At 37.7% G+C, this 12,389-nt stretch overlaps 1 protein-coding gene across 3 annotated transcripts in view; it reads right to left on the bottom strand.

Moving 5' to 3' along the window:
* Positions 1-12,389, bottom strand: part of MAP3K20 (mitogen-activated protein kinase kinase kinase 20) — a 763,073-nt gene that overhangs the window by 73,790 nt on the left and 676,894 nt on the right. For all 3 annotated transcript variants that reach the window (XM_050751330.1, XM_050751329.1, XM_050751331.1), the window contains 3 exons: positions 8,801-8,866; positions 5,223-5,251; positions 4,970-5,107 (listed from right to left, as the gene is read on the bottom strand). In XM_050751330.1, coding sequence (XP_050607287.1) covers positions 4,970-5,107; positions 5,223-5,251; positions 8,801-8,866 — 233 coding nt within the window. The remainder of the gene's footprint in view (positions 1-4,969; positions 5,108-5,222; positions 5,252-8,800; positions 8,867-12,389) is intronic.

Consider the following 12,389-nt stretch of genomic DNA (forward strand, 5'->3'; position numbering starts at 1 on the left):
TGGCCTGCAGGTATGATGCACGTGTGCACACATGCACACACTGAATTTTGTGAAGTAAATTGCAAAACCAAGAGTTTTGGGGGATAACACCAGAAAAACATTTACGTCATTCTTGATTCCAAAATATTCTGCTGGAAAATGTCCAAAATCTAATAAAATTTAAGTTATATTTCTCTGAGAGTTCTAACTGTGAAAAATAAAGAAAAAAATAAGCCAGTTTCATTTGACTCCCTCTGTGTCTCTGAAGAGCTATGACAGCTGAGGGAGTTAGTAAAAGTGTCTGAGGTGGCGTCATTAGCCGCTATGTCCTGAAGCCCAAATGAGGTCTTTAGTTTTATTCCAGTATCAGCACATCTCATGATTTCCTTTTATTAATTCCCTGGATTCGGGAATGTATCAAAAAGTAGGTGGTATAAGACACCAGCTTTTTTTTTTTACACTAAACAAAATGACATTTGGCATACAAAAGTAACTTTATTGAGGAAGTCACTTGAAGGTTTAAAAATATATTAAATGATGCCTAAAAATACCAGTTATGGGGATTCAGGCCAAATATTATTGTGATCTTTCACCTTAAAAATATTTTCCGACTCATTTTATATTGAGACGTCCTCACATTTAAACTATGCTCACAAGGAAAATTTCTATTTTCAGTTTACAGAATAGAAACTTGGAAAAGACTGCGTACTTTTTCTGCCCTTTGTTTTCCAAACAATAGAAAGCCATTACCTGAGCCCAGCTTGTTCTGGAACAGTGCTCACAGACAAGCCAGGCAGCCATGCTGTCTCTTCAGCCACTCTGTTTTCAAGGCTGGTTTTGGCAGAGAGGCTTCTGAGAAGGTAATCCTTTCTGCATTGTCATTAGAACAGCTTTTTTTTTTTTTTTTTTTTTTTTTAAAGAATATCTAGGCCTTGTGTTCTCAGAAGAATTATTCTTTCAGTGATTTTTGCTTTTCCTTTTTTTGTGGATAACGTACTAAACACTCTTCCTGGTTCAGTCCTCCAAGAGAAGTTCTCATAAGAGGGTAGAAAAATTTCATTTCTTATAAAATGGAGGGAAACCATTGCCTGCCTAGCAAAGTTTACCAGCGTAAGAGCAAGGATCATAAAATCCACTTCTGGCATTCACAGCACATTTATTTTAAGGCAGTACAAGGTTAGTGAGTCTTGCCATTTGTTAAGAAGCAACAAAGGTTTATCAACCTGGGGAGGGCTGGTAGTTTTAGAAGTAGTAGGGGCTAAATTCTTACAGCAGTCTAAAAAATTAGAAAAACAAAAACCAAAAATGTATTGCAGTTTTTTGGGTGGATTTCAAAAAAACAACTTTTTTTAAAATGGTCTTATTCATCTGTGTGTGACTGCTGTGTGCAGAGGGGGTTTCAATGAACAGAACAGACTCCCAGTGAACAATGGGATATTTAATGCAAACAAATGCTCCTACTGACAAAGGAGTCTTGGCTACTCACCTATTTTTGAAAAGACATAAAAAATTCAAAATAACCACATTTTGAATTAAAATAGGTATAATTTTCCAAGTTTATGGACCACAAACTTCTAAAACTAAAATGGTCCCAGCCTTAACAACTATCCTCACCTGCTCTTTTCTATAACATTTACTTTGAACACATAATGCTTTCTTCATTAAAAAAAAAAAAATCTGTGATTGTTTAAATAAAAAGTCGCTGGAAAGCATACCTTGTATTTTTTCTTTCACTAACGGTGTTTATTTAGAACAAACAGAATGAGAAGAGGTCAGAATTAAATACTAGGTTGGTGCAAAAGTAATTGCAGTTTTTGCCATTACTTTTAAATGGCAAAACTTCAATTGCTTTTGCACCAACATATACAGTCCTGAGTTCTTCTTTATAATTAAATTAGCATCTGTATACTTTTCTGAATGGATTTACTGACACAACTATCTGAGAGGCAAACCAGCATTCCAAGCAAACCTTTCTCTTCAAGATAGTCACACAGCAGAAGCTGTTTTAAAACAGACTTGCTGAAGTAGCATTTCTGTTTCCACCAGGTAAGGGAAGGCTGTAGCCTGAATGCAGAATTGATATTCCACGTCCCATGATGGGGCGGACAGGTTCTGCAGAGCAACATCCAGTGTGTAAATACAGAGCAACACTGGAAATGCTCAGCGGCTGGTGGTTGAGTTTATTTCAGTAAGTGAAATTACTCGATAGGATGGTTTGTTAAGCATTTGTTAAATCCCTCCAAAACCAAACCAAACCGAACCAAGCAAAGGTAGGGTCAGCACACAAGCAGAGAGAAAAGCTAATCCACAAAGAGACGTGTTCAAGCCCTTCTACTGAAATGTGGTGCATAGTTTCTTAAGTGAAGAGATTTTTAATAAAAAACACTGAAAATGTGCAGCTCCAGAAAGGTTGACTCAAACTATGTTTAAGAAATGGGGTCAATGTGGAATGTATGAAGAGATTTTAAAATGATACAGGAAAAAAATCCTAAGCTCTGCAAACAGAAGTCACCTCTTAACATCTTTTACAGTTTGTGTGTGAAAAGGAATTTGTGCTTGGCTACTGGTACTAAGATTGTACTTCATCTCAGGAAAAGGAGAGGGGTGCATTTCACACCAAAGCCCTGGCAACTGTAAGGCTTTGAAAGAAGGCAGCATAAAGTTTGTTTTCATACATGAAATAATATTGAGACCAAAAGTTCACTCTATGTATAGTTGTGTCTTAAGGTCAAAAATTTTTGAGATAAGGAAATTCGAAGACTTGGGGGAGAATTTTAAAAGTAAAAGCACTGTATGTGTGTGGACTCATAAGTGCAAAAATGAACCTCAAAAGTCTTCTAGTTCATATAAATGTGCCAAACAATTTAAAAGCTATAACCATCTACAGTAACTATAACAAATATATATAACATACCTATATATAGAACACCAACATACATGTTTATATACATTTATACACACATGCACATGAAAGGAGTGGGAGTGCTGGGCTCCTACTGAGCCACTCTGTACCGTCAGCTGGAACAGTGACTAAACAAGCCATGTTCCTAAGCCATGCTGCTCATCTTCCCAAGCCGTCTTGCTCCGTAGAGGTGCCTGCAACGATGGCCTGCTGCAGAATACAGAGTGGCTTTTTCATGTTTGATGGGTTGTAAGAAACAAAAAACCAACTATGGCATCTATGAAGACTATGCAACAGAGACTGTAAGTGGCCCGCAAAGCCAAAAAAATATATTATCCGGTCCTTTCTAGAAAAACTTTGCTTTTTCCTATTTCTACAGGACAAAATGAGACGCCATTCCCAACAAGCAGGATAAGAAAAATTTAAATTACCCTCAGATGGTGTGTGACTCAAATAAACGTTTGGTTATAAATGAAGGAATGTACTTTCACAAGAGAAAACAATCTTACAGAGTCTTCAATTGCTACAAATACCCCATTTTCAGAATATCCCACAGATGAATGTATGGTGGTTAGAATGTAGTAACATTTGACATAGGAGACTAGTTTTAGAAGCTAGTCTCCTCTGAAACTTATATTTTGTTTTTTCTTTTTTTCAATGAGAAATATTTGATCACTGTCTGTAATAGCTTATAGTCTTCATTCTTAAGAAACATCCAGAATCAAGGGATATCAGGTATTAATGTTTTTTCTTTTTTTGGGTATCAGGTATTAAGCCTGATATTATTGTTGCCTTCTGACCTTTAAAATTCTAGCCTTCAGCCAAAAACATATATTTCATTCTTGAAGTGATTTTTGTCAATAGCTAACAAAATTAATCTTTATTAACTTGGTATACGTAGGATGTGATATGATTTAGAAAGAGCTAGTCACTGAAACAAGTTCAAAACCTGTGAAGCCAGCATTAAATACCTAGAGACTGAATAAAGAAAAAAAAACAGGTCTGACAACGTGAATCTCCTCTTGTGTCACTGGCTACCACCTGCGGTAAGAAAACACAAAGTTCAGGACGAAGAGACATGCTGATTTGGACCCAAAACAGACTGCTTCTTTACCCAGTACTATGAAAATGCCCTTTTAGGAAGTAATAGTATAAATAGCAGGGCAGTATAATAGTATAAATAGCAGGGCAGTATGAGATGTAAAGATAGGGAATTCCAAAACTATTCTGGACTTTTTAAAGAATACATAACATTTTAGGGAAAAGTTTATCCTCAACAAAAGGCAACAAATGAATTCCTTCCTCCAGCAAAGAACTCTCCCACTCCTCACTTCCTTCTCTCTGATAATGCAGGTATAACCTGTTCCTCAGGAAATGGCCCATCTCCAAATTCCTCCTCCAGGAGCTTCTGCTCCTTAACTGATTCATTCCTGTGGTCTCCATTCCTTGAGCACTCCACCCCCACATTAGTCAATTCTCTATGTGGTTCTGCTGTGATTCTTATGTAATGTCTTAGAGTCATGCTTCAGATAGTCACTGCTACTCTAAGACTGGCAGCAGACATGGACAAGGTCATCTGGTAAGTGCTAAGTGCATTTTCTTCTGGACTTTCAGAAATTGATCAATCAGTTTAATAGTTGAGACTCAAAAGTTTCCTGGTAATTAACTCGCTTGGCAGATCTATTGGTGATTTTATACTGTTTAAGTAATCCATTACAATGAAGTCCTGTTCCAAATGATCCACATTTCCATTGAAATTACAGAGATAGTCTACAGTCACATTACCACCCTGCAAAAAATAATTCTCAGGCAAAGTGGAGCCCAACACTATCTCGGGTTCCATTTAATTTGTTGCTTGTAAGTGGTGTTGGTTTCTTCTCAACACAGGACAAAATAACTCTGATGATTAAAAATGATTAAACATTTTGGCAACTAGGAAGCGTTCTCCAGTGGTGCTGCTTCAGGCATTCCACCAGCAGTACAGTCTCAAATAAAAATAAAACCATGTTAAACTGTATCTCTCCTCTTCTCTAGAGTGTTTGCTTTTTGTATTTCCTTTAGTAAACAAGAAATGAGAAATGAACTCACCACACCGTAGGAATATGTGTCACAAGTTTCTGACACAGGGAGACTTTGGATAACTTCTGGAGCCATCCATGGGAAAGTTCCAACCAAGGACATGTGTGTTGTATGGTTATGGAACCGAGAGGCACCAAAGTCACAAATCTGAGGAGACAGGAATCAGTATCAACTTTCTACTTATTGGCTAATTAAGGAATTATTAGTTACAAAAATCTACATCTGAAATTAACAATTTTTAAAGTGAAAGAAGTAGTCCTACCTTCAATACTCCATCAGCAGCTATAACAACTAAAAAAGAAAAAAGGATAAATTATGACAATCATCTAATTGGTTTGAGCTGTTTTCTACTGAAAAAACCATAAACTTCTATTTCTGTCTTCAATATGGGATTACGAAAGGTGAAATCAATGTATTTACAGCATTGAGGATTCTGCAAAAGGGGGCTGACATTAAAACAAAAACTTAATTCCATCAGGTACTGATTAAAAAGGCTTCTGAGACATTTATTTTATCTAAATGCAGTACTGTCCAATAAGAAAGGCACAAATTAGTAGTAGTTAGGAGAACCAAATTTTTACCTGGGTTCTGCCCGTATACTGCCAATGTGACACTGAGGTAGTCATTAGCTTTACTACTTCGTATTATATGTAGGGTTTCCTCCCAACTGAGTGATTTTTGTTAAAGGTGGAGAGAATATTCATTCATTCACTTGCTCATACATTCATTCATTTAATAAATATTTGCTGAGGCTACTGTGGGTAAGGCCACGTACTATGCTGTGGAACAGGACTGTGAGCAAGTCTGGCACTGTCTTTGCTCTCAGGGGGTTTATATTCTTATCAGAGAGACAATTAAATAAACATCTACAACAAAGTGGGATAGATTCCATGATGAGAGAAACAAACAAACTATAGAGCCAAAGAACAATGATATCTATGTCAAGGGAGGTCAGATGAAGTTTCCTGTAAGAAATGATGCTTATGCTAAAACCTGAAAAACACAGGAGCTAACCAGAAAGAGGAGAGCTGAGGGAGGAAAGTAGTTTCCTAGGCAGAAGAGAGAGTCTATGCAAAAACTCAGGAGCAGACAAAAAAGGCATGGCAATTTTGGAAGGTAGGGGCCAGGTCAAGAAAAGCCCTTGTGAGAAAGAGAAAGCCAACGAACAATTTTATGTGGAGGAATGAAATGAGCAAAGGTGCAGAGGGGAGACTATGTCAGAGAAGAATAGACCTGGAGGCAAGGGGATCACTTTGCACTCAAGGTTTTGTGGTCCAGGAGACAGATGAGGACGCCTGTACTAAGGCAGTGGCAAAGGACAGGAGAAAAGTTGACCGAGTCAAAATGTTTGCGATGTAGGATCACCTAGGCTTGATGAATGGCTGGTTATTGGGGGAGAAGGAAGAGAACTCAAGGATAAAATCAGATAAAGAACCAATACAGATTAATGGTTAGACTAGGAGCTCTGGATTTAAACAGTAACTACTATTTATCTCATTTCTGGCTTGGGCAAACAGTACTGCCACTTGGTAAAGGAAATGCAGGGATGATTTTTTGGGGGTAGCGAGAAAATGAAAAGATTAATTTGGATATAATATATTTTAGGGTCTTAACAAATATCTATGTGGATGTGTCTAATCAGCAGATAGATATATAGTTTTGAAGTTGAGATCTGTTTTCGAGTGTTAACATGCAAATAGGGCTTTTATGGGAGTGCAGGGATCAGAGCATAAGAGGAGATGAGTCCAAGGATAAAGTTCTGAAGAACTGTTTCAGATGTTTCTTTTGTAAACCGTGCAGTGCCTTGAACATGATAGATGATCAATATTTACGAGTTACCGATGATTTTACCAAGGAGGGAAAATGAGCTTTGTATGATATAACATTTGAAAATTGCCTCAGGGTAAACCTGATACTATAAGTATTAAGCTATAAACTTTTATAAATAGAAATGTAAATATTATTAATTTTATATTCAGCTTTCTCATTATAAGATTAACAAGTGCTCATTAGAAAAACTGCCACTATAAAAATACATAACACCACTTTGGGAGGCCAAGACGGGTGGATCACGAGGTCAGGAGATCGAGACCATCCTGGCTAACCCAGTGAAACCCCGTCTCTACTAAAAAATACAAAAAATTAGCCGGGCGAGGTGGTGGGCGCCTGTAGTCCCAGCTACTCGGGAGGCTGAGGCAGGAGAATGGCGTAAACCTGGGAGGCGGAGCTTGCAGTGAGCTGAGATCCGGCCACTGCACTCCAGCCTGGGCTACAGAGCGAGACTCCGTCTCAAAAAAAAAACAAAAAAAACCCATAACACAGAAAGTGAAACTCTGGTTACCTTTCCAAGAGAAAAAGAATTGCTATAAGTTAGTTCTGTATTCTTTCAATATGAGTGTATGTGTTTTTCTATTTAGTAACTGTAACACATATAACTGTAACTTTTTAAAATGGGGACATTCTCCATTGTTATATAGTCTTCATAATGATAGCATGGATACATCCATAATTTAGTTAGTCATTCCTCTTTTGTAGAAGATTTAAGATATACTGAAGTCCAACAATATAGTTAAATTGAAAGTCTGAGCATGAACTGAAAATTTACAAATTCATAAAACTGATATTTTCTACTATAGTCTAGATTATTTCCTAATGACTTCCTGTTAGCTGACCATATATCAAAAGTGCTTAGTTCCAGGAAGCTTATGTCTAAGAAGAACCAAAGAATGTGTGATAGCCTAGAAGAGGAAAGGACAATCAGACAGGGTTAAATTGGTGGGCCAATCTGGACTACTGATGAGTGGCAGGTCCCGATAACTTCCCTCCCCACCCCCATCTCTTCACCCCCTGCTAAACACACACACACTCACACACACAAACGTCACAGTCCTGGGGCATGTGCAAGGGTACCTGATCGATTCATTCCCTGGTCCTCTTCCACTACTTGTCATCACTACCTGTTCTAAGGATCACACTATTAGCATATACTCATTTTAATTAAAGATCTCCTATAAACAGAGAGTTCTCTTCCTCCTTGCTGAAAGGGAGCATTTAGAAAGCATGTAAATAATTAATTGATACGAGGGTATTCAAAATAGTAGCAAACTCTGGTGTTTAGCTAGTTCTATAACCCTACTGCCTTTCTCAGATAACTCTGAAGTGACATAGCGGAAGAAGCATTCTGTTACCACTCCTACTTGAAGGTAATGTCTAATCCTGCAAGTTATTTTAAAATGCTCACCCTCCAAATTATAAAATACAGGGCCATAAATAAACTTTAGAAAGTACAGAAGAAGAGAAAGAAGAAAAAGAGAGCCTTTACTTTCCAAACTTCCAAACATGTGGCTCATTTTGCACCCTACTCCAGGTAATACAGGCAGGACTGGCACAAACAATTTACACCATGCAATTCAGACGCAACAAGAACAAAATTCAAAATTGATAGTGCACAAAGCCACCTAAAAATAGAAGACTAAAAATATATGACTGCACACTTTGACACAGCAGTATCTCTTTTAGAAAATGGTTCTAGGGAAATAATTAGGGATGTCTTGAAAAATTTGGCTGAAATAGTAAGCCCAACATTTCTTATCAGAGAAAAAATGTAAACAATTCAAATGTCCACATTCTGGGCTATATTTATACAGTGAAATGCTGTGCAGCTTCCTCAAATAATATCAAGGATTTTGTTATTTATTGACAGTAGAAAGGCTTCCATGGTATCAGCAGTGAGTCCAATAGTAGGTTACAAAAGATATGTAAAAGCATGATGCTCATTTCTACATGCAAGTGTATATAATTTGTAATAAAATAGATAAAATAAAAACATAACTACATTACCGTTTCTTGACTTGAGGTCTCTGTGAATCACCTTGACAGGAGCCTCCATATGTAAATAGTGCATTCCTTTTCACACAAGAAGAAAGAAAGGCCTATTAATATTTTTCAACATTACATCAGTATTACCTTTCATAGTTTTTCAAAGAACTCAAGAGCAGAAACTAATTCACATGTCTTATTCTTCCATGACTGATAAAATGAGAAGAGAATATATCTACATTAGTAACATGTATATGTGAAGTCAAATTTATAAACTTTAATCTCTTAGAGATTAGGAATTTGACTGTGGGTAAAGCTAACTTCTTAAAATACCTAATAAGGACACCTTAATTTTCTGCAGTCTGCGTGAAAATAGTACAGTAACCACTGAAAGGAGTGCTCCATGACTAAGGTATTCCACTACCAACTACCTTCTAAATCTGCCAAAGTTCTGAGTAAAATTTGCGGTTTTCATCTGGTTGTCTGCGGTTACCCAGCTGCAGATTCTGATGTCCAGTTACCAAAGTTCCGGATGTCTATGGTTACCCAGCTGCAGCTTGGCTTATTTTCTCAGTACCCATTCCAACAAGACCTGGGAGTGGATGTGGAGTAGCAGTGGGGAGAACTGGGAGGGTTAGTTATGGTTAGTAAATAATTTTATGATCTTCAGATAAAAAAGTATACAGTAGTTACAAAATATTTCATTCCTTTCACAAGGATAAATCTTTGAGATAATCTGTATTTCAACATACTCCAAAATTCTTTCCATCATATTTAGGATGTAAATCCAATTACTTCAGTATATTGGGTATATATAAACTTTTCAGAGTTTTATTATTTTGAGTCAAAAATTATACTTTAAAGACATATTTTATGGTTACCACCTTAGCAGTTTTTGACCCTTTCTGTATTTATGTACTGTCTACCCCTTTAGAATAAAAAAAGGATGATTTTCTACTAAAATATATCTTCTTTATTTCTCAAGTTGTCTTTTCTAAATAATGGCAGAAACAGCCTCCCCCTCACCTCCAAATCAAACAGGTTTCTTTTTAAAATGAACAATACATTGAAAATAATTTAATAAGAGGCTTTGGCTTTTTAAAGTGTATAGAACATTTTAATTTTATAGAGGTTAATTTTAAAATCTCTTCTTCTTCTACTAATTATTGTATATTGAAGAATCGTGAAAGGACAAAGAAAATAAAAAAATTTAAACTCTTGCCTTTTAATGATATCACCGAATGATATTACTGAAAAGAGTCAAGTTAACACAAGTATTAGTAATTATGTGATCTTAGATAAGATGTAACTGGGATAAAGGAAATTTCTCTTCTGATACGAAGTTCTACATCCCTCAAACTGCAAAAATTCAATAGCTACAACTTGGGTAGCATTTAATAATCTATATGACTGGATTTCACAGTTACCTCTGTCTTGCTTTAGAATCAAATTCCTTAATAATTTTTCAGGTAGGAACTGTATAATTACTATTACTGGTAGAGATAGTTTCTACACTTGCTGACAAGTAAGGATTTCAAAAAACAAGACTCAAATACAAAAGCTTTAAATATAGGCACTTTTCTTCCTCATGGCAGATTATCATAAGCAAAAAGTACCATAAAGTTTTTGTGTACAGTGCATAGTACACATTTAAATAATATTTCATATAAACAATAGTCATCACACTCACATAAAATTCTATTTAATGTTTTTGTAGATCCATCTATAATTCTGCCTTATTTTTATTGCAAACAATTAAGAAGGCTGAAAAATACTTTCATCAGATGTACATTCAGGGTTTCCTAGAAAAAGAGTTGGCAGGTATATGGCCGGGCGCGGTGGCTCAAGCCTGTAATCCCAGCACTTTGGGAGGCCGAGATGGGCGGATCACGAGGTCAGGAGATCGAGACCATCCTGGCTAACACGGTGAAACCCCGTCCCTACTAAAAATACAAAAAACTAGCCGGGCGAGGTGGCGGGCGCCTGTAGTCCCAGCTACTCTGGAGGCTGAGGCAGGAGAATGGCGTAAACCCGGGAGGCGGAGCTTGCGGTGAGCTGAGATCCGGACGCTGCACTCCAGCCTGGGTGACAGAGCTAGACTCCATCTCAAAAAAAGAAAAAAAAAAAAAAAAAAAAAAAAAAAGAAAAAGAGTTGGCAGGTATAACTGAGGAGACTTTTGGGGAGAATTGGAATGAGTGGTGACCATTTTGAGACTGGATTGGAGTTTATCTGCTTTTGTTCCTTTTAAGCATTGCTGATTGACTTGCAGCGATTTCAGATATACTTGCTGGTCCACCCTCCATTTATCCTCACATCCAGAAAGAAGAGAATCTTTTTTGCTTTGAGGAGATATTGTCTCAACAGCAATGATGCTGAGCAATGCCTATTTCAAAATACATGAATCAACCTTTACTTAAAATAAACTATTCATTTTTTGATTTCTCAACATATCATTGCTCCAGTGGATTCAACCATAGGTCAACCCAAAAGGTACATAGCTGAATTTGAAACAGAATCTACAAAAATCAAGCCTTCCTACTTAATCTCTTAAATTCTTAAGTTCTACACACAGCTTTATCAGAGAAAGCTGAAGTCATTCCTAAAGCCCTGATTTGTTTTTTTTGGGGCCATCTTTAAAGGATTTTTAAAATGTTAAGTATTACTTGTGTCCATAAACATACAAGCCTCTTCTCTGCCTCACTCTTCTCACCTGAGGTGAAACACATTAGCCAGACAGGCAAAAGGGATTTTATTAATCTGCAGTTTTGGACACCATCGGGGGCCCAATCCCATTCTCTCCTTCCCTATTTTTTTTTTTTTTTTTTTTTGAGAAGGAGTCTCACTCTGCCACCCAGGCTGGAGTGCAATGGCCCAATCTTGGCTCACCACAACCTCTGCCTCCCGGGTTCAAGTGATGGTTCTGTCTTAGCCTCCCGAGTAGCTGGGATTACAGGCATGCGCCACCACCATGCCCAGCTAATTTTGTATTTTTAGTAGAAATGGGGTTTCTCCATGATAGTCAGGCTGGTCTCAAACTCCTGACCTCAGGTGATCCGCCTTCCCTGGCTTCCCAAAGTGCTGAGATTACAGGCGTGAGCCACCGCGCCTGGCCTCTCCTTCCTTATTTTTAACTCTGGTGCCAGTTTGCTATCTAATTCTTTTTTTTTTTCTTTTTTTCTATACTGAATCTCACTCTGGCTGGAGTGCAGTGGCTTGATGTTGGCTCACTGCAAACCTCTGGGGCTTGAGCGATTCTCGTGCCTCAGCCTCCCAAGTTGTTGACTACAGGCGAGTAGTGCATCACCACGCCCAGCTAATTTTTTGTATTTTTAGTAGAGACAGAGTTTCGCCTTGTTGGCCAGGCTGACCTCAAATTCCTGGCCTCAAGAGACCCACCCACCTCGGCCTCCCAAAGTGCTGGGATTATAGGCGTGAGCCACTGCACCAGGTCCAGTTTGCTACCTAATTCTATTCCTTCTCTTCCTTGCCTTCTGATGCAGAGCACTAGCACTCTCGAGAAAACACCAAGAATGACTCAGCTGATGTGGAGCCAAGAGACTTACCCCTCACTCGGGATGATGTGGCATGTGCTTAAGGGGGTGCAGGGAG

The sequence above is a fragment of the Macaca thibetana genome, chromosome 12 (genome assembly GCF_024542745.1).
Source record: "Macaca thibetana thibetana isolate TM-01 chromosome 12, ASM2454274v1, whole genome shotgun sequence".
Taxonomy (NCBI): Eukaryota; Metazoa; Chordata; class Mammalia; order Primates; family Cercopithecidae; genus Macaca; species Macaca thibetana.